The 22662-nt window shown below is 45.6% G+C and overlaps 1 protein-coding gene across 1 annotated transcript; it reads right to left on the reverse strand.

The window, feature by feature from the left end:
• Positions 1-1234: 1234 nt before the first annotated feature.
• Positions 1235-22375, reverse strand: cand1 (cullin-associated and neddylation-dissociated 1). The gene is made up of 15 exons (XM_036520041.1): positions 22025-22375; positions 18429-18572; positions 16233-16387; positions 15606-15729; positions 12344-12600; positions 10916-11021; positions 9747-9892; positions 7782-8074; positions 7167-7308; positions 4975-6468; positions 4544-4639; positions 4039-4208; positions 3777-3941; positions 3280-3387; positions 1235-3089 (listed from the first exon to the last, which is right to left on the reverse strand). The coding sequence occupies exons 1-15, from the start codon at positions 22090-22092 to the stop codon at positions 2865-2867; spliced, it is 3693 nt and encodes a 1230-aa protein (XP_036375934.1). The 5' UTR covers positions 22093-22375; the 3' UTR covers positions 1235-2864.
• Between the last annotated feature and the right edge of the window lie 287 nt (positions 22376-22662).

Consider the following 22662-nt stretch of genomic DNA (forward strand, 5'->3'; position numbering starts at 1 on the left):
CCAGCCGTGATTACTAGTTAATGACTAATTGGCAAAAGGTGAGTCGAACCGTTTGTTTCCATGGCAATACATTTCGAATTCTCCCACCTAAAAAGATGACACTTTTTATCACTTCACTACCTAAATTGCAGCCTGATAATGACTGAAACATGTTAAAAGTAAATGCATTTGTCAAACAGTTTATAACCCAAATTGTAATGCGGGCAGCAGCAAGGGAGACGTATAAGACTTTTATACGTTACAGATATCGTTATCTTAAAACATTTTTTTAAAGTCAATAGAAAAAATATAGGACGATGGCGTCGTAGTTACCGTAGTACGTCGACACAGGTAATTTTACAGCATAATTAGAGTTTGTGTAAGGGTGTGTCGGTCGAGCGAAGTCTCTGTGAGGCTGGGGTTGGGAAGCACCGTTGCAGAATAATCAGTTGTCGGGATCAAGGGAATTGTGGGATTTTCACTGCTTGTCCGCGAGATGGCAGTACGTTGACAGTTATGTGTGCAGCGTGCTCTGACGATGGATTCTCTAATGGTAGTTGCCATGTGTCAGTCAATGAGTTCCTCGTCTGCTTTATAATTATCTAAATTCCTCAACTAAAAATATTTTATTCAGAAGCATTGCAAATTGATTGCATTCATTTTTTGTTCTTCTTCAAGGAACACTTTGGATGAATGTTCCTTTCAGCTCCCTGGAACTGAACTACTTGGTTTTGAACCGCTTCCAGCCATGTGAAGACTAGCAACAATGTGTGTTACGCAGGTTCCGAATCTGTGTAGCTGCTGACCATACACAAAGTAAGTCGGGGCTTGTCTGCATTCCAGGGATTTGATATTCATAACATCAGGTGTCTCATCAACTGGATCGATGATGCATTCAGTGAAATAGAAGCTTGTGGAGGTCAAAGCAGAAGCAGTTCTGTATTGACTGCATACTGAGTAGCTGTGCTCACTGTCCACATGTGAGGTTTTACTGTGCAAGGGAACATGACAGACGAGACACACAGGAAGTCAATATGTTCATGTCAGACCCTACATTGTGTCTTCCCATTATGACAGAAAGGTCAGTGGTCATAGTAATAGGGATGCATAGAAAATGCTAAATCTGCATATGTCGATGAGACTGGAGGGTGAAAACTGCATTTTCTGTTTGATTACGTGTTGCCATGATGACCTTGTGAAGCAGAAAACTGACAAAGGCACTACTGGTTATAATACAAATAAGGATTTGAAGGCAGGCAGAAGTAGAAGATTTTATTTAGACGTTTCTCCATGGTGGACTTTTTTTTTCCATAAATGAAAATTTCATGAGCCATCACACCTTTCCACACAAATTCTGTTGAACTCATCCAGAAGCCAAACTTCCATTTCAGAGCAAAAGCCCTGTGACTACACTGGTCCAAGCACCGCAACCAAGCTTCCATAACTATTGGGTCCCATCACACCATCACTATAGGAATGACAATGTAACCAAAAAGTAAATTAGGTGGTCTTTCAATGCACAATTCAAGGTCCCGAAGGTGAGTCACCTGCAGTCCCAAACCATCCGATCAAGTCATTTCGCACTGACCGAACAGTTCAGTAGCGGACCTAATACTGATGACATCCTGTTCCAGGAAGACCAGCCGATACATTTATAAAAATCAATGGGTTCAATTAATTTGCCAGAGAGTGTGGTTAATTTGTGGTTGTCAGGATGCGCGGTGTGAAGCACAGCCAAACTGCACTCACAGATCTTAAATATGCACGACACCAAAAGCTAAAGCTCTCCACTCTCTGGAGAGGATGACTTTATACCATTTGCTGGAGTCATAAATTTCATAAGATCATAGATCTAAATACAGCACTCTGTTTTGCTCATGTTTTTTTTCCTCCCCTAAAACAAACGTGTTTAGACAGAGCTTACTGCCACATTCAAGCGTTATCTGGACGTGGCGTTTCATATGCTCTACTGTGAAATCTATTGGAGCTATCAAATAGAAAAAAAAAGTAATACTACGCGTGGCCGAGAACGCACTGATTGTACTGTACATGCTGTGGAGAGGAACTGAATGTTGGGGCTCTTAACTTACGCGAATAAAAAGATGGCAAAAAGTGAAAAAATACACCTTAAACATATGTATTCACTCATCTGAATAAACAGGATTCAGACATTTGTCTTTGCTTTTTTTTTTTTTAAACCCCCACCGTGCCACATCTCTCTAATGTAATCTTACAAAGTAGACATTCTCTGTGTCCCTACAAGCTTGTTCATCAACACTCTGAACATAGAGATAAGGCAGAAATGATATTCAAATTGTACAAAACAAATTTCCCCCATAACCCAGTTGTGAACAGCATGGAAACTAAAAGGGGAAAAGAAAGTAAGAAAAAAATGGGGATGGTCCAGCAACAACAAACTCAGAACATTATCTTTAACCCTACCTTCATTCCCACTTCACCCTGGAACTATTGGATTTTATTCCAATATCTAATGACAAGAAATATCCCTCCAGTAACGTGGTGCTGACCTCAGATTCAAAGCAGTTTGTTTTCAATCAATTCATTTCATGCCACTGACTTTGGGGTCAGAACGCCTGGAAGTACCTGTGTACTTTGCAGATTTTCTGGAATTATAAACACTAGACAAAAAAAAGCAACGATGAACAAGTAGCCAAACATACCGTTTTGTGTTTTTCTTTTTTTTTTTTGTTTATGGTAAAAGAGGAACATAGTGATAAGCCTTGGAGCTTAGACAATGTTTATCTTTTTCAATTTTTTTGCCTTTTTTCTGTTTTTCGGTTTTTCTAAACTGTAGATTCAGTGCAATGCGTGGAACGATAAACGGGTCCCCCAGGTTTATTTCTGTAATTTTTTTTTGGCAGTTTTTAACTGGTGTCCATGGACTCCATGTTTGCGGATGTGGAGTCCTTCTGGATGCTCTCGAAGATGGCCGCCAGCTCAGGGTTGGAGCTGATCTGGGACTGGAACTCGCTCATCAGGGGGCTCTTCTCCGCCTCGGGGATGGTCAGGAGGGCCACCACCGCCCGCATGGCAGACCGCTTCAGCTCGTCCTGCTTCTCGAACTCCTGCTTCACCGAGTTGGCCTTCACCTGCAGACAAAGTGCTTCAGCATTAAGGACAGCTGTGGCCTGTGGGCTTGTTGTGTGGGAAGTTACTTCATCTGTATGCTCAGGCAATATGAATGGAAGGTATGTTAGCGATGGCACAGAACATGGCCCTCTATAAAGGTATTCATTCAGCCAATGAAAGCAAAGGTAGCTGTCCCCCCTTTGCACCCACCTTTGTCGTGCAGGTGGCCCGCAGCGGCTCCACCAGTCTATCCAGCCTCTGCAGAACAGCACTGGGGCAAAGCGTGGAGAGTCTGGCCAGCATCAGGAACGTCAGCATCTGCGGGGAAAGAAATGCACGTTCGCAGCTTGACACTTCTCATCAGCACCCACTCTCTTACTCTGTCTCTCTTTCACTCACTCAGCACTGAATGCTTCCTTCAGATCTTGGGGAGTTTTTTTGCTACTCTGCTTTAACACTTTTCACATCTTTTGTCTCCTTCAAACTCTGACTACATAAAAGGACGTTCATTTAATTATGATGATGGCATTGTATTGTCAGTAAACAAACCGAAAAGTGAGTGGCTCATTGTTCTAAACTTATGGATAAAGGCATGCTTTGGTCCAAAGTGATGGTCCAGGTAAAGGCATGTCAAACAGGAGGAACAGAGGAGAGTATGCACGTTGCAGTAGACCAGCTAAAGTATGCCTGAGGACTTAATATCTTACCTTAATATCGTAATGGTCCTTAAGCCCATCTTCAACGTGGTTGAGGAACTCAAAGATGTCTAGTCTGTCTAAGCAGCTGTCCAGCAGTGTGTACATGCACTCGAACGCAGCCTTCCGGATGTCCAGGCCGTCGTCCACTGTGTGCTTGAACGGTCCCATCTCCACCTGGAACACAAGAGGCGAGGAAGCCCTCAGTGAGCAAATGTATAGCCGGCAGCAGTAATTGTGGCATGCAGGATTTAGGAGAAGGATGAGGTCTCACCTCTCGGATAAGCTCCTTGCGCACTTTCGTCTCATTGTACAGGTGTGGAAGAACAGTATCCAGGAGGTCCCGGATGAGGGAGGGCTTATTGTGGGCTGCCGAGTTGAACGTCACCAGGGCAACTCGTCGGACGTTGAGGTCGGGGTCTTCCAACGTCTTTAGGAAATCGCCTAGAATGACAACTCTCTCTTAGGCTCTTCTATGCGTAAAAAGACAATTACAAAAACAATAATACTTCTATTGCTAACTGCTATTCTGATGAATTTTCTGTCTTATCCGTACCCTTACAGACATCCATTAGTCATACTTTTGTAGGACTGGGATGATAGCTTTTAGTTTTTGTAAGAAGTTGCTGTACTATTCTAGGCTTTATTGAAGCCCATAAGGAGTGTTAGAAGTTCAGTTCAACCTATTAAAACTTCATATTTTTAAACCTCATTTTGATGAGTCATCTCTGTCTGGGTCTACTTGAGAGGATTTATGCAGCTTGTTAAAGAAAGCCTACCTATGCAGTTCTTGAGTAGAGGATCAATAGTCTGCGGATGATCAGAAATGGTGAATTTCACTGCAGTCACTACTGAGCTCCGGGCATACGAGGAACCTGAAAAGGACGAGAAACATGCACCTGGTTCCACATCAGCCAGTTACACTTTAGAGAAATACATCTAGAATGTATATGCTCATTTAGTGCATCTAGAAAAACATCTTCATTTAATACAAAATACACCAACTTATTTACCTATTCTTTTAGAACATAGAAAGAGTACAGTGCATTGCATTTCTATGGCATTTCAAATCTTACAGTGTGAACAAACTGACACCAAGAGCAACTCCATCTACAGCAATTGATACCGCTCAGTTGTAATGTCAGTGTATGTGAAACCATGTTATGAACAGAGCTGTTGAGCTGGGGTGGCATAGCGCGGTGTCTCAGACCTGACAGGAGGTATCCTTTGAGGCGCGGCAGCAGCGTCTCGGGGTCGATGAGGGTGAGCTTGCCCAGGCACTCGGCCACCACGTTGCGCGTGCCCTCCTCGGTGCACTCGCAGTGCTTGAGCAGCAGGGTCCACACGCTCTCCACGTAGGGCCGCAGGCCGGCCACCGACGCCGAGCCGATGATCTCCTTGAGCGAGTGCAGCAGCAGGTACTGGCGCTTGGGCTGGCCGGAGATCTCCTGCAGCACGAAGGGCAGGTACTCGGGCAGGTTGCCCACGCTGATGCTGCCCAGCGCGTACGAGGCGGCCGACTTCACCTCCTCGCTGGCGGAGGAGAAGGCGTCCAGGATGACGGCCTTGAGCTCGGGCTGGCCGCTCAGGTCCACGTGGTGGCCCACCTCGCCGAGGGAGAGCAGCGCCAGCAGGCGGATGGAGTCAGTGGAGCGCGAGTTCTTCACGTCCTGGATGAACTGGCCCACCACGGCGGGGCCCTCCTTGGGGCAGGCCCGGGTCAGTGCCGCCACGCACTTGGCGATGGAGTAGTAGGACTGCTTGTGGGCCAGCGTGGCGCTCTGGGCGTAGACGGGGCCCGTCAGCATGCGCAGCAGGTCCATGTAGCCCAGGCCGGCCGTGCCCGTGGTGACCAGCGCCTGGAAGAACTCCAGCATGGCGCAGAGAGCGCCGCCCTGCAGGAGGGGGGAGCGCACCAGCGCGATGAGCTCGGGCAGGATGGCGCCGCTGATCTTGGACAGCAAGTCCGGGTGGGCGGTGGCCAGCGTGGTGAGGAAGCCGATGGCCATCTGGGACACGTGCATGTCGCTCTCGCTGATGAGCGGCGGCAGCTCGGCCAGCACGGAGTCGATCATGGCCGGCGTGGCGGCGTCGCCGTAGCTCTTCACCAGGATGTCCAGGGCGGCCAGCGTGCTGAGCTTGAGCGCCCGCTGGTTCTTGCGCAGGAAGGAGGCCAGGATGGGCACGGCCTCGCCCAGCACGGGCCGCAGGTCGATGCGCAGGGGCGAGCCGGCGATCAGCGTCAGCGCCTTCACCGTGGTCAGCCGCGTGATCTCGTTGCGCAGGCGCTCCAGGAAGATCTGCAGGGTGCCGGGCAGGTCCGTGCCCAGGCTGTCGCCCAGGTTACAGATGATCTGGCCCATGCAGGAGATGGCCCGCTCCTTCACCTCCTGGTCGATGTCGGCCGCCTTCAGCCGGCGCACGGTGCAGGCGAACAGGTCCTGGATGTAGGGCGAGGCGTCGAAGGCGTCCGGCTGGTCCAGGGGCCGGATGACCTTCACCAGCTGCTGGGTGACCAGCAGGGCCTCGGAGGTGATCTTGTAGAAGGGGTCGCCCACGCAGGCCACCACGGGGGGTACCAGGGCCTGGACGTGGGGATGGAAGACCTGGGGCTGGTGGTTGCACAAGATCACGTACAGACACGACAGGGCGTCGATCTTCAGGTTAGAAGAGCTGGATTTGTCATTGAGGGAGAATATGATTCCTGCGAGGGGAAATCCAAAAAGTTCAAGTGAAAAGTCACACTTACGTGCTACTGCATCTTACATGTCTCAACACACTCCCAGAGCTCCACATTCCATAGCTTTATTAGGTACTCAGACATATTAAATGTAATCATTTAAAATAAAAAGGTCAGCAAAGACACATCACAGTGAACTCTGAACACCTTCTACATTCCACCATATCCCCTTCGGCATCTTTGTTTCAGAGGAATGCAAAGCTCCGCCACATTACTAGGTATACCATGACAGGCAGGAACATGAAAATATTTCACAGGTAGTAAATCACACACTGAACGAAGCAAATGCCGTAGCTGCAATACCATTATGTAATGAGTCATTCTTATGATGTGGAATCAAAGCCCAGATTCCCTCAGGGACAGTGACACTACAGTCAGATTTACAGTGTTTCATATACTTACAGTACTTCTTTTACAATGTGCATGTGCCAGATGACCTGCACTCACTGTGCCTGGACTAAATGAAGTGCCAGCGTACTGTCAAAAACTCCAAATCTGAAGTTTGAAATTCACTGCATACACATCACAGCTTATGAAAATTAGCCATAATCTTCTCCGACTGCCTCATCTGAAGCGCATGGCCCAGCCTCCCTCGGACCCCCGGACAGGGTTCCGCATTTCACACACAGAGTGGAGGAGTAAGGCAAGGCTGGGGCTCGCACCTGGGACGAGCACCGGTATGTGCTGGGTCAGGGCCCCGGGCAGGACGTTGACCAGCTCCGTCAGCATGTTGAAGCAGCACTGCCGCGTCTTCACGCTCTTCTCCTTCATCTGCTTGTGCAGCGCCTTCACGATCATGGGCACCTGCAGAGAGCGATGGCAGGGTGAGCCGCCAACGGGCCGTCAATCTCTGACACGCGCAGACCAATCAAAACACTGCAACTCCTTCAAATTAATGTGTCGTGGGCAAAACGACCATCCACAATTGTAGGCCACACCATGACAACTGTAGGCCATGTTGTTACGGGACAAATTGTTTAATATGATTAGAAATGAACAGGCAGTGAGAAGGTGCTGCAACTGCAAAGGAACCACCCACTCAGTCAATCATTTGGCCAGTGACTGAATGTTCCTTGGGTATGACTTGGGTTTTATGAAGACATTGACATGAAACTGAAACAGTGAGGGAGTTGTGGGTAGGTGAGTGAGAGAGAGGAGCAAGTATATATGTGTGTGTAAATGAGAGGTCTAAGTGTATGTTTTTGTGCGAATGAGAGGAGTAGATGTAGGAGTGTGTGTGTGTGTGTGTGTGTGTGTGTGTATACGTTTGCATGTACCTGGCTCTGCAGCATGGTGAGGGGCGTGTCCCCCTGCTCCATGGCGTCGGGGTCACAGAGCCAGCTCTGCGCGGGGCGGGTCTGCTTCAGCAGGGACAGGTAGGCGTGGAACACGTCCGCCTTCACGTTCTCCTCCCGCTCCTTGAAGCGGCCGATGAGTGCCGGCGACACCGTCCTGTAGAACTCGGGAAGCATCTCGTGCCGCGTGCTCACCACCGCGTCCAGGCATTTGGCGGCCGCACGCCGCACCTTCCAGCTCATGTCGTCGTCGTCGCTGTACTCGTCATCACTTCCTGTGGAAGGAGGGGGGAGGGGGGGGGGACAGCACATGAGGGGCAGAGCTGAGCCAGTACCTGTGAGGCCAATCATGACATGGCCAGAAGCCCCCAGTCTCAAAGATACATGACTCCAGGGCCAGGATTCCTCATCTCCCTGCTGTTAGTCAAATACTAGAGATGCTAGCTAGCAGTAGTGTTCTGCTGGTATTATTGGTTCCAGTTACATTACCTGAAAACCCATTACCTTACTCCTGCACCACTACTATTGTGGGTAAAAAAAACAAAATCACTGACCCCTAATTTGGAAGGTAAGTTACCCCTGGGACTGATTTATATTTGTGCTTGCAAAACCTGAAATAGCGGCTTTCTTTTTAAGTTCTTTATTCTTACACCTTACTAGACAGGCAGTCATAAATGATAAATCGAACACCTGCATATTTATCAAAATTTCTACCAGTATCCTCCCGTTTCAGACCCATAAAGCACTCGCCTGTCTTGTCTTTGTGTTGTGATTTTGTGCCGTTTGAAATATGTGGGCTGAATTTTGGCCAGGCTTTGCACTGGAACTTGTCACAACAAAGGCACCCTGGAGGTGCTCGCAAACCAGAGTGCAGCCCACGGGACAGCGAGAAGATGGGAATATGATTTATGGAGGAATAAGATGCTGGCATCCTTTCTCCAGTCTTGGGAGACAGAGCCAACAGAATATGCAAAGCACGGGAGTACTAAACACAGGAGACACTGGCATTTAGAAATGTGCTGTACCGCACTGGTGAGATTCACTGAACCGGAAGGCAGGACACACAAAGAATTACAGCCTCGTTCTGAGATTGTCTTCTGCTGGAAACCCTCAGACCTCAAAAAGGAAGACGATACTGTGTTTGTGGTCACGGCACTGGGATGGTGGTGGCATTTTTACTTCCACAGTATTGGTGGCACGCAGGGAGGAAAACCACCGACGGTTGCACCACCGAAAGACAGACAGCCACACGTGTTAATCAAAAATGCCATGTTTGTCACCAAAGTGGGAGACACTTTATCACGTGCATCAGACTCTATTCCTGTAATAATGCAAACAGAAACCAACCACAATACTAGACTTTTAAGCGCTGTTTATAGACCTTACACTCGTGTAATGATTTGGGGTCATTTCAAAAACTCCCACAAATTCACAGCCCTCCACTACACCTTTTTAATAAGGTTCCCATGACAAGTCTCATTTCTCACGTATTATGTAAAAGCAGGCAACTGCTGAGACAACACTACTTCCCGTGTGTTTTTAGGTAAGGAACCAGTGGTCTGGCTGGTTGGCAGATCAATTTTCTGATAGCCACTCAGAACTCAGATATGTTTTAATGAGATCGGGAGGCTTTTGTTAATATGACAGCGCGGCGCAGCAAGTCAGCATGAAAAGTTCCTGAAAGCTGGATATTTTTTTCTTAAAAAACTTGAGCAGAAACCACAATAGGGGGAAATCTTAATATTTCTTTCACGCACTGGTATCCTACAACAACTTGTACCATGAAAGGGCATGTATGAAATGAGACACCATCTACAGCGGGTGATATAGGGGCCAATTCTGCAGGAACCTCAAGCCGAATACAATCTTAAATGAGTCCAGGTGAACGCATCTGCACCTATACCAGTACTCAACTCTCCACACCACAACTCCAAGTGGTGTCCCTACCTTGATAGTCTTCATCTGCACCATCAGCATCCATCGCGTTCTCATCCTCGTCCTCGTCGTCATAGTTGTAGTTGGGGTCGTAGGTCAAGTACTTGAGACAGATGCTGATTACAGTGGGAACGTGGGGGTAGACTTCTTTTGGACACCTGCAGTTCAGAACGAGGCGAGAGGAAATTAGAGGTTCTGAATGGCTGGGTCCATTGAGGCTGTTTACAGCATATTGTCAATTTGCTTTTCACGCTAATCTTTTGAAGACCGCAGCCAGATAATCTTCTAACAGCGGTATTCGCTCGTCTCTTTATTCTGAGGGTTTTCCACAGCTGCGGCTGTGATAGAAGCTTATTTGATTAAACCAATAAATATAGAAATAAGATTAAACGATTAAAGAAATGTGTCATAAAAAGAAAGCAGGATGTATGGAGAGAACGAGAATGGAACAGGGGAAGTGAACGAAGCACAGAGGATCATGGAATACCGCATCCAATCTCAAACAGGATGAACTGAGCTGCCAATACGAATACTAAATATGATTTAGCTCACCGTCACTCTCCCTTCTCTGTATTCCCTGTGCAACCCTACACAGGTCTGTCAGCAAAAAGACTTTCCCTAAAAAAGACCCACTCTCCTTGTGAAGGATGTGCTCTTTTGTTCGTTTGATATTCGTATACTGAGTCTGACTGACTGAAGTATCTGGACTATGACTTAACATTCAAATAATCAGAAGAATAATATTAATGAATGTTATTATGTTAATGTTATTTTGAGCAGGGTTCTTTCTCTTGTTTTATAATTATTATTATAATTTTTTTTTTTTTTATGTATTAGCATTCTAGCATCCATGTAATCAATTAGTGATTTCATGGGTGAATAATCAAATATTCTATTCCAGCTCCTTTGATTTCTCCATAAACAAGATTTTCTCACCAGCCACTATGACTCTGAAGTCTTCCTTGAAGACCTCGCACCAGCAGTGGGTTACATTCAAAACTGTCCCCTTGCTCCCTTCACCCATCTCCTGCTGATCTCAGATCAGTGATCAGCACAGCATACAATGTGCTTACCTGCCATCCACTTGACTGAGATCACTCACTTATCTGCCAAACTAGATCTTCAATTATCTTTGATTTTGACTCAGACATTCGTGCAAAGGAGGACAGAGAAGAACGTACCTTCTGACAAAAGACTCGAAGGCCTGGATGCAGTATTCTCTCAGCTCGTCATCATCGATGTTGCAGAACTTCACAACCAGGGGAATGATTTTCTCTAAGTATTCACCTGAAGTGGAAAGAGACATTTCACAGACATGTTTACGAAAAAAAGGTGCTTCTTGAACATTATCTCCATTACCTCCGTCTGAGAACATGTGACGGAGCCACTTCCTTTCAAACGACCGGAGTAAATGGTTTTTAGAGGACAGCCATGCCGATAAAAAACTCACTCTTTACGCTTTTCTTCTTTCAACAAAACCCCTAAGTGTGCGCTCTAAAAAATGACAAGAAAATCAATTAAAATAAGGGAGGAGATAACTGCGAAACGGCTTTGAGTGCCTGCGCTAAATAATCGAGCACATCTTAATCGCTGCCGCATTGACTTATCAAAGGAGGCAGTAATTGGTTGATCGGGGAGCTGCAAACCGGCAGGACCGAGTCCAATCTCAGCTTCTCACTTCATTACACACTCGCCAAGCGGCAAGCCGCGCAAGAGCGAGGAAGCAAAGGGTGACAGGCTGACAGGTAATAATGACGAGAAAGGACAGATTCTCCCATCTCCTGACACATTACTGTGACAGGAAAGATTCCTCCGGTCCAATGCTATACAGAAAAATAAATTCTTGGACAGACTTTACCTCTGACTGAGGGGTGGGGGAAACAGCAATAGCCCACAAATTAAACATTTTTTAGGATTTACACGTTTGAAAAGTTATGTCCGTCGAATACAACAACACACAACGGGCTTTATCCAGAGCGATCCCCACAGTGAAAAGGGTGGTCAAGCAGCAACAACCGCCTACAGACGCAAATGTGAGAGAGATGGAGGAGGACGGGCAAAATGCCTCAATCCATGAATCAAGACGACCAATAACGAAATGTAATCTAGATTTACCGCCGACCCGCGCGACCTCAATTTCAACACTAATTTACCCTGCGAGTGAGGGGGCCCTAAACGGTAGCGTGACAGCAGGCCGGCGTTCTCCGCTCCACACAGACACCACAGCGGTGGCTGTGCCCCTTCAGTTTCCACATTCAGATTCAAAAAGGGGCCACATGGAAATCATGAACACTCCGCTCGTAAGACAAGCAACCATCTCGAATGTTTACGATGACTTAACCCTTTCTTTTGTGCCCAAAAAGCAGGAAAAAATAACAGGTATTTGTTTGGCTCAGCTCAAATTTTCGATGGGACATTTTTGGCTAAATATTCAGTGAATGGATCAATCACGGCAAACAGAATTAGCGAATGAGCTACAGCTCTGGTAGGTGATTCACTTCCCTTCCAAGTGCTGAACAACTGAGACCCTTTTCATCTCCAGAAGGCCTCCATATTGGCATGCTGATCCACCAGAGGTGTTGCCCACACTGTCAGCCTAAGGGTCTCACCAATCCTGTGGCCGGCCTGTCGGCTGATGGCCGCAATGCACTGGATGTAGGTGCGGGTGGTGGACATGGAGTCGTTCTTGGAGAGCTCGGACAGCAGGTGCTCGATGAGGTCCACAAACACCAGGTTCCCGCAGCTCATCACCAGGTGGCCCAGGGCGATGATGGTCCTCTTCCTCACGGCCAGACGAGGGCTGGTCAGCTGGGGCAGCAGGCAGCTCAGGATGGAGGGGTGGAAGTTCACCAGCAGGCCGCCCTGTCTGTGGGGGCGGAGGGACATGCCTTTCAGCTCCAAATGTGCATCATTACTGACCGACAGCTGGCACTCAACAGCCTGTAATTTCCCACTGTGCAGAACTCTACCTGTAGCTGATTAGCTCAGAGTAGGAGAATTGGAAAGAGTAAACCATCTGAGCATCTGTATCTATGCAATGTTCCATAGAACAGAACTCTGACAAACCTTTTAAGCAGGCCGAGAGCAAAAATATTTGGCCATTAAAATGGCTGATGCATGTTATCATCCGCAGTTCCAGTTGCAAAATGCATGTTACCATTCACAGTTACAGTTGCTCCAACCAGGGCCTAGCTTCAGGCTCCCCAAGTATGGAACAAATGTGTAATTGCTGATGCTTTGCTACAGACAAGGATTTGATTACCTGCTTGTGTGTTTACAATGGATGGCCCCTTGATAATTCTGTGTACTCTGACAGTCATGACAACAATGTGTTCTGTATAATTTATTGTGGCTGTTGTTAGTGTGTTTTTACTGTCTCCTGGCTGTAAAGCAAATTGACCCTTGGGATTATTAAAGATTTATTCTACTCTACCATACAGGGATAAGACCTGAAAACAGGTGACAACACTTCAAACATAGTCACAAAAAAAAAAAAGTTCATGTATACAAGAATCGCTGTACCAACGTTCTGCCATTGTTTAATAAATTAAAAACCCGATCCAATGATCCAGTCCTTTTCCTTCAGCTCCATTAACCTTCACTGTTAAAATAATTCCAGACACTGCACAAGCAAACTGCTTTTTTTTAGCTAACTAGCTAACCAGCCATTATGAAGTGCTCATTACCTAGATTCCCCTGTATGAGATGTACTGAAAATGCAGGAACAGGTCTTAATTGGTCACAGAAAATGGAGGATAAGGGGCTGTAGTTGCTTTCCAAAATATCACGTAACTCTGCAAATTTGAGTGACAACTGTGATTAACTGCAAGAACCTAAAAGAAATAGGACCATATCATATATTCCCATATCAGAGGTGAATGAGGTCTTACTTCAGTCCTACCAGTTCTGCTGGTTTCTAAAATAAGGGGCTTGGACGCTTCGTAATGACACCAATCACAAGGCATCTTGGATCATTACAGAGATATGACCTTATTCTGAGGACAAGCTCATAGATGTTTCTGATTCAATTCCTAATACAGCAGTGTCACTTTCAGCCTCACCTCATCATGTCTTTCTCAGAAGGCAGAATGAAATATCTTTAAAACCCATTTTCAAATCTTATTTTCCTTTGGCAACTAAAATCAACAAAAACTTCAGCTGCATGTCTCTTCAAAACTGTGTGCACATCTAAGATCCAGAGCAATCTGAGGCAGCCATAATTTTACTTCTTTTTTACGGATTTTTAACAGCACTCTCCATTTCACAGAGACCTGCAGACAGACTCATACCCAGACAAGCAAGCTTTCAAGACAGAAATGGACTGGAATGCACACGTCAAACTAACAAAAAGCTGTACAGGTTGTTTACTATGGCTTGAACAACAGAAGTCTTTAAAACCACAGAAACAACAGAAAAAATAGTGAATTTTTTTGGAGCAAACTGAAGTCTTCAAAGAAAAGCAAGGTGACTGACTGAAGATCCCATCATTCCAGCAAACTTTTTGTCTTTGACAAATAATGCTGGACATTTGACGGCCAGTATCAGCAATGAAACAATGAAACAATACGTCGGTTGGACACTAGCTGACAAGACAGATGACACGTTAGTTATAACACAGAGCACAGACGAAGCCTTTCACAATATGCCTCCGCATGACACACACGAGACAAAACGGTGACTAAAACACAGGCTGAGCTCTTCTCAAAGTGCGACAGGAGCTATGCAACCAAATACCCGGGCAATTCCCTCGGCTATCAGTCAATCCATCACAGCCGTCTGACTGCATGTCTGTTTTTTCCGGTTTACCACACGGCTGAAGAGCTCCTCTGCGTTTCACACAAGCCCGGCTCCGGTTACAGCTTGGTTCTTTCACTGTGCAACAAGCCAGGAATGCCATGTCAGCTGTGCTGGCTGCATTAACCACTGTGAGTGGGGGATTAGCAGAGAAGTGATAAAGAAAGTAATAGCTTTCTCCTTACATTTCCCTATTCAGCTTGGGCTATTCTCTAATCCATATCTTAATGTAGAGATAAGTGGGGCTGATATCATTTTAAACCCAAGCAGTTCATCATATTAAAATGAGGGACCGGCTACTGGGAGCCATTTTTCCCTCAGTTTTGCTCACTTACGCATTGTGAACAGACATTTCAGACACAAAAAAAGCTGCCAAGATACACAAACCGGGAACCAGAGACAGAGCGAGCCTGGTGCTGCAGAGAGATGGAGATGGAAGTGAGCGAATGAGCCATTCTGAAGGCAGGGTCACAAATGGGATCTACCAGGCTCCTTTTTACTCCGCGTGTCCCAGTGACAGGGGTGACTCCCCTCCATTTCGCATCCAAAGCCAATTACTCATCTTTAAAGGACACCTCCACCCGAACTGAACGCTGACTTACCTCACACGCGGTCCGTCCTGATTGACTGAGCAGCTGTTTTTGTTGTATTGTTGTTGCATTTTTTGTTACTTACACAAAAGATTTATTTCCATTACAAGGCTTTAACCTGTAATGTTATATGGCTCAAAGTGACAGCTCATTAATGGCACTTTTGCATTCAGCGCACCAATAATAGCCGTCTGCATGATTTCTGTCTACAGATGTCGTACCTTTATTTTGAATACCAAAAAAGCTCCTGGAACAACAAAAAAAAAGAAAAACTCGCAATTATGTATTTTGTCCCAGCACAAAACAATCATACCACTAACACATCAATGCTGGGGAAACGGATGCAGAAAGCAATAGGTAGTTTTCCTCACAAACAGCTGTATCTTCTTCAGGGGGCCTAATAGCCACCAGTGTAACAGGGCACTTCATTAACGAAGCAGACGCGTGTGTTGAATGGTAAGAGTGAAGCAGAGCCAGTGCTCCCCACCTGCACAGCATGTCCGCCATGATGTCTAAGGCCTCGAGCTGCACAGACACGTCCTCCTGCTTGGCGATGGCACTGGTGAGACGCCCCGTGATCTTTTTACACACGCTGGCGGCGAGGGCGGAGCCTGGAGAGGGGAGAGACGCTTAAAACGCAGGCCTCGCCGTGCGCGTGTCCGCAGTGTGTGCATGTGTGTGTGTGTGTCTGCATACACATTTGTAGAGTGTTTGTATGTGTCTATATGCATGTCTGCAGTGTGTGTGCGCATGTGTTTAAGCATGACCGCCGTGTGTTTGTGTGTGTGTGTGTGTGTGTGTATCTACATGCATGTCTGCAGTGTGTGTGTGTGGGTGTGTGTGTGTGTGTATGTGTGTCTGCATACACATGTTTGTAGTGTGTTTGTATGTGTGTCTATATGCATGTCTGCAGGGTGTGTGCATGGGCAGATGCACGTGCGTGGAGGTGTATGTGCGCAAGTGTATTTGCACTTCTGCTATGTGTGCGTGTAGTGTCTGTATACGCATATCTGCAGTGTGTGCTTCTGTGTGGGCATGTATATATGCATGTCTGCAGTCTGTGTGCGTATGCATATATGTGTGCATCCAAAGTCTGGAAGGTTATGCCATTTACCACTGGACGCTGGAGGAAGCTCTCCGATCACTGTCTTGAGGCCGATGCTGGAAATGTCCCGAAGTTGTTCCTTATCTGACAGCATATTTGTGCACAGCGTGTCTACGATGGTCTCCACTTGGTACTCCTTGACTTTACTGACAAGTGGTCCCAGACTGGAAAAAGCAATGACAGCATAACTGCTACGTAAGGCACATGCACACACTGTCAGTTAACCTAGAGTCACAGTTTAGAGTAGTGATTAGCCATTATGTGCCGTCAATGACTCGTTGATTTGAACAAATCACAGTAATTTGCTACAGAGAGCAAAGTAGTCTATTCACTGGTTCATACAAGTAAGTGATTGACAGCACATGGTAGCTCCACCCATCATGGGGTTAATAAAGTCTCACTTTCCCATCTTGTCATTTCATTACCAGTAGACCACAACAATTTAATAATCACTTCTCATCAATGGCACATAAGAGCAGGAACAACACAGTGAACATCTCATTTCCTTCACTCTTCTGGCTTGATTATGGGTAAAACAACAGGAAGTGCTATATTGAACTGGGATTATTTCCTGTGGCTAACCCAAGAGGAGCCAATTCATCTCCTAAAAGAACACCAGAAATATCTCCCCAGAAGAAAGAGGAAAAAGCATTAACCAACCTCCAGCTGATAAGCTGTATGTCACGTCACATTTCTGTCCGACGTTTAAATTTGCAACGTCTCCATTCATTTAATTTACAGGATCTCACAGGAGGTGCTTTAAACGAAACTCATTTTCCATTTACTTCTTGTTATGCATGGTTAACAGCACTGAGACAGCTGGGAAACATGGCTGTCCCAAACGAATGAAGTTGTTTAAACCATAACAATGTATGTGACTGTAACAATGAGCCAAACACATATACAATATTCATATTGACATAGGGGATTAGCAAAGCTGAAGCCACGAAATACCACATCCAAAAAGAACGTATCTGCAGTACATCTGCCTCATGTCACTTTCCATACACCTTAAAAAAAACCTCCAAGTGACAACAGCAGCCAGCAACACTGCATTCAACTCACATTAGCTCAAAACAGCACATTTTCACAGTGAAGCCTGAAGTATTCCTTTTGCGCTAATTGCTGCCGTCCACCTGAGCATGAACAGCAAGGTGTTCATTCAGCTGAGAGGCTAACAGTGAATCCCCATAATTTCTGTTCCTACACACAAGAACATTGCAAATGCAAAACAAGTGTGTCATTAATGTTAATCTACTCACAAAAAGTGGCTTTAAAATTGCTTCCTGCCCTAAAAGGTGAGGAAACCTGCCGTGGCATACTAATTGGTATGGAATAAAGAATATAGAACACTGTACATTAACAGCCTTCTTGTATTTTATTGATCACTTCGTCTTTGAAAGGCTACTTCATACAGGATTTCTTGGGAGGAAAAAAAAAACATCAATATGTCATTGGAGCAGTTAGTCACACTGCAGTCTGAAACTTATGATTTACTCTCCAGAGATGCCAGATTCCTCCCTGCTGCGACACAAAAAAAAAAATCCGACTGCTTTTAAAATCCACACATCCAAAAGCTTTCAAAATCTGCGGGCAGAAAACAAAGCGCAGGCAAAAACTGGAAATAGAGAATACCCGATACTTAGAGCGCAGTTAAACAAACAGTGTGTCTCTCTCTGAAGGTATAAAGGGGAGGAATTGGAAGCAGTCTGCAGCAGAACCGCGTTCATGTAGGGTGGGGAGCAGCATTGCAGGACAGTGGGGGTGTGGAGCGACAGGGAGGGCGGGGATTGGAAGAGCAGGGCAGGGCGGAGGCTGGGCACTACAGGGCAGGGCAGAGGCAGGGCATTGCAGGACAGTGGGGGTGTGGAGCGACAGGGAGGGTGGGGCATTGCAGGGCAGGGTGGGTGTGGAGCGACAGGGAGGGTGGGGATTGGAAGAGCAGGGCAGGGCGGAGGCTGGGCACTACAGGGCAGGGCAGAGGCAGGGCATTGCAGGACAGTGGGGGTGTGGAGCGACAGGGAGGGTGGGGATTGGAAGAGCAGGGCAGGGCGGAGGCGGGGCACTGCAGGGCAGGGTGGGTGTGGAGTGAGAGGGAGGGCGGGGCTTGGAAGAGCAGGACAGGACACAGGTGGGGCATTGCAGGGCAGGGTGGAGGCGGGGTTAAGGCAGGGCAGGGCAGAGCTGAGCGGGGTAGAGCCCTACCATTTGACAGCCAGGTTCTGAACCTCCCCGTTCTTGTCCTCCAGCAGCTTGAGGATCATCTTCACCACCTTGCGCTCGCTGTCGTCATCCAGCTTGATGGAGTCCTTCTGTAGCTCCGACATCAGGTCATTGGTGGCCATGAACCTGTTGGGTTGCAAGAGTAGGAAAGAGGCTCAGCAACATGCCACCATATTTACAAAGCTTACTGGACCATTCAACGCAGAACGCCATCCACTTGTCATGCCTGTCGTCTAATATAAACCCTTCCACATGGATCATGGAGTGAAACTAAACTGTCCCCGCCACCTTCTGAACCCAAGACCATCTTTCCAACCAACACACCAACCACACACTGCACCCCAGGCTGTGGTATTAGAAGCTGGAAAATCTCTTATTACAGAATGGGCCAGACAACACGCACAACACAGTATCCAACCCCGTGAGAGAAGTGCTTTGGAACCAAAGGCATGCGCCAGTTAAACAGCGAATTGTTCCAAGGATGCAGTCTCTCCAGCACATTTTACAAAACAGGAGGTGAAGAACAGGAAAGGATTACACGTGGACAAGGGTGTGACATCCACACACCCATATTCCTCACAAATTAGGTATTAAAACAATATAAGCTGCCAACTGAAACACAAGGCAATCTGTGTTAACAAAACACTACCCACAACTGGCTGTACCAGCACTCCCATGAGAAAGCTCTGTTAGAAAGCCAGGACATAAACATCCAAGAGAAAGGGTTGTGTTGTATCAGCTTCGAGAATGCCCATCCCATCATGATTCACAGTGATCGTTTATCCCTCCTGTCTCAATCGATAACACTTTTGTTGCAAGTTGTCCTTCCCCCAGCTTTAGTGCCAAGCTGTAAGAGCCACTCTCTTCCCGCAGACCCACAATTAAGACCCACAATCACAGACAATTTAGACATTAGGTAACAACAGAGCTTTCCGACTATACACAAGCTAAGAGTGTTATGAGAGGTAAGCAAGAGCCAAGTGTGTTATGAGTTCATGTGTGTTATTAATGTTCCTACGGTATACAAGCTAAAAGCGTTAAGAGTGGTAGGCAAGAGCCAAGTGTGTAATGAGTGGTTCTAAGAAACATGCACACAGTGTGTTATGAGTGTTCCTAAGGAACACACACAAAGCATGTTATCAGTGTTCCTAAGAAGTGCAAGTTAACTGTGTTATTAACCTTCCCAACGTACACGTGCCAATCACAGATGTTCAGCCCTCAGGAAAGAGTGGTGTTTTTGGCAGGTGGAATGAGGGGCTGCAGGTATTAGCTAACACACAGCAGTTATTTGAACAATACTAATTTATTACAATAACCTCATTTACATCAGCTATTGTCAAGACCCTGGGTCAAAATACCACCAACATGGCCCAAATGTGGCTGTAAAACTTGATTTAAAAGGAATAACTGTTGCAATGTTAAGATCCCAACCACAAGTAAGGTACCATTAGAGATACAAACAACAAAAACTCACCAGTGATAATACTAATGTGACATGCAAAAACCCATGTGGTTAATGCATATAAGTTCAAGCGCACCTACATTTTGTTCACTGCAAGATGCAATTGTGTTTATTTTCATTATGCTCATTGGTTGAATATTGGATGACTATAAAATCTTACCATCTATTCTTACAATCTGGATTCTTTCGAAAAAAAAATTTTCATGTCACATATTTATGAAATGAACCTGACAAAATTTCATTTTAATTTGATCTTGTTTGCAGTTGATGAGGTGATGCATACAAAATTCAGCTTACAACCACAACAATCAGGCTTGAATCTTTGAAGCTGTCATGAACTACTGAATATATTGGGTCAAATTACTAAGATCCTAAAATGCACAACATGATTCAGAAGCAAAAATAAAGATGAAAAATTAATTGACAGGTATGAGTTCTTGTGGAAATAGCATGTGTTTTACAGAAAGGCAGCTGGGTTATCGCCAACAGTAGTCAGTAAATAAAATCTGAACTGTGGCACATTAAGGGACGGAGCAGTCATTACTGAGGAATTTTTTAAATTACTCAACTGCGTGCCTGCTAAACCCAAAAAGTAGGTACATTAAAATCTTGAATCCCTAATACTTGCCTTCACATCATCCCAATTCTCCCCAACTGTACCTGTCTTCAAATTTGTTTATTGCCCAAAAAAATCACTGGTAAACTCCTCAACTATGCCTTATTTCTCTAAATCTACCACACGTGCAACCATTCTAAAACATATTGTAACAAAGCTTCGAATTAAAGCTTTCACTGTATGAACAATTGTATATAAATGATACACTTCGAATTAAATGTTTAAAAGACAAGGGCTAGCATTTACTGTAATTCACGTCCTGATGATGACATACGTTCGAATGACATCAGGGTAGGCTCTGCAAAAGAAGCCACCCAATGCCTCACGGCATCCGTTTTTCCGTTATAATCACATGCAAGTCGTAATATCAAGTCATATCAATACCGAGTCCTTAATAACGGCTGAGCAATGCAATAACAGATAATGCAATAACAGGTTATGGTAACAATATTAACATATTACTTTGGCATTAATGTGTTAATAGTTAATAGAAAAATGGTTTACTATAAAGTTAGCCATTACTATTGATAACTACAGATCATCAGTCAAGCTAGGCAGCCACGATGCTGCAGTGACGGAAAGCTGTTATTATTAATAACACTAATAAAGTATAGTTATTATTACAAATAATAGTAATAACGTATTAGCTAATGTTAACGTCCCACAACAAACGATGCCTTACTAGAATAGTTCCTCCCGACATGCAGCTAACCAGCGAGTTAGCTTCATAAATCCAACTTGCCGTGTAGCCGACTAAATATGACTAGATAACTAAACACCCTTCCATGCCAACGTTAACTATCGCTTATGTGCAGCTAACTGTAGCCAGCCAACTAGCAAGCCGGCTAACCGAGTCCATAAATCATGAGACTAACTAGCAAGCGTGCTAACTTTGACTGGCAGAATTCAAGTTCAACCGGTACACTCCAGCTAGCTATACAGTTAGCTCGCTATTTATCAACATTCATTCTGCGTACCATGTTAGTAATTTAAAATGTAAAAACTGTTAGCTGGCTGTCGTTATTTCAAAGTGTAAGGTCTGCCCGAACACTTCCACAAGTTCAAATTGTCCGGTTTTCAATCTGATGGAAGCCAACGCTAAAGTTGGAGGCAACATACCCTGCTAGCCAGGCTAACCTAGTCCTGTTGTTGATCAGCCATGACTGTGACTTTATGAAATGCCATGTGTATTTATCATGTTCCCAGCAGAAAAACAGTTGAACACGTGTGTACCTTAATTGATGGAGAACATGTTACATACAAATAAGAATAGTTTTTAATGCCACTAATGGTGTTTTTTATGTTCAAAACATAACATGAGAACTGCGGCCTACTGAGTCGGGCTTCCAGTGTTAGTTAGCTAGCTAGCTAGCCAGCTAATCGCTCTTCATAGCGCAACCAGTTTTCAATGAAAGCTTCAAAATACCGGCCAGATAAACACTACCTTTATGGCACCATATGTTTTTAGAGTATTGCATATGCTTTCTAAAACTTGTTTACCTGAAATCCTTGTCGCTGGATGTCATTTTCTCCAGCAGATTAGAGATATGGTAGGAGGCGCTCGCCATGTTTGCAGTCTGTGGTGGTGTAACAGCTAGCTAGCGAGCACTTGTCAGTATTTGCAGGCCAGAAAATATTTTTTCACTCCCCCTTTTCTCTCTTTCTGGGTTTAAGTCTGCCTTCGATCGCCACACTGCCAGTTTTCTGTCCTGGGAGCGAAGCACTGTTTCAGGAGCTGGATCGCCGATGTGGAGAGTTGAGTATCATCACTCGGAGTTGAGCCGTGTTTGAATGGAGATCTCCACTTGTCTGCAGAGAGAGGCGGGGAAGGCAGTGAATGTGGAAGCTGCTCCTCCGGGGCGCTTTCGTGCGGGGGGTCAGAGTTGACAGGCTTTTCACTGGAGGAGGATCCACACGCGTATACAAAGCAATGCGATCAGATTATTGGTCGGCGGTGTTGTCTATCAAACATATTTGGGAAAAAAATTTTTGCTTCCGTTCGGTTGAATTTGAAGCCAAGCCTTTGACTCCTGCAAGTGACAGCATTCCAGATACATGATCTTATTTTTCTTAAGTGCAAATATTGACGAAGAAAAGGTTAGAGTGCATGGGAAATTAATGATACTTTGTTAAATGTA

Source organism: Megalops cyprinoides, chromosome 25 (assembly GCF_013368585.1).
Source record: "Megalops cyprinoides isolate fMegCyp1 chromosome 25, fMegCyp1.pri, whole genome shotgun sequence".
In the NCBI taxonomy this organism is placed as follows: Eukaryota; Metazoa; Chordata; class Actinopteri; order Elopiformes; family Megalopidae; genus Megalops; species Megalops cyprinoides.

Coding starts and splice junctions, on each gene's coding strand:
- cand1 (XM_036520041.1), bottom strand. CDS start 22,092: ATGGCGAGCGCCTCCTACCATATCTCTAATCTGCTGGAGAAAATGACA. Junction 16,388..18,428: donor CAGAACCTGGCTGTCAAATG/GTAGGGCTCTAC, acceptor TGCTTTTTCCAG/TCTGGGACCACTTGTCAGTA. Junction 6,469..7,166: donor CATACCGGTGCTCGTCCCAG/GTGCGAGCCCCA, acceptor TTCCCCTCGCAG/GAATCATATTCTCCCTCAAT.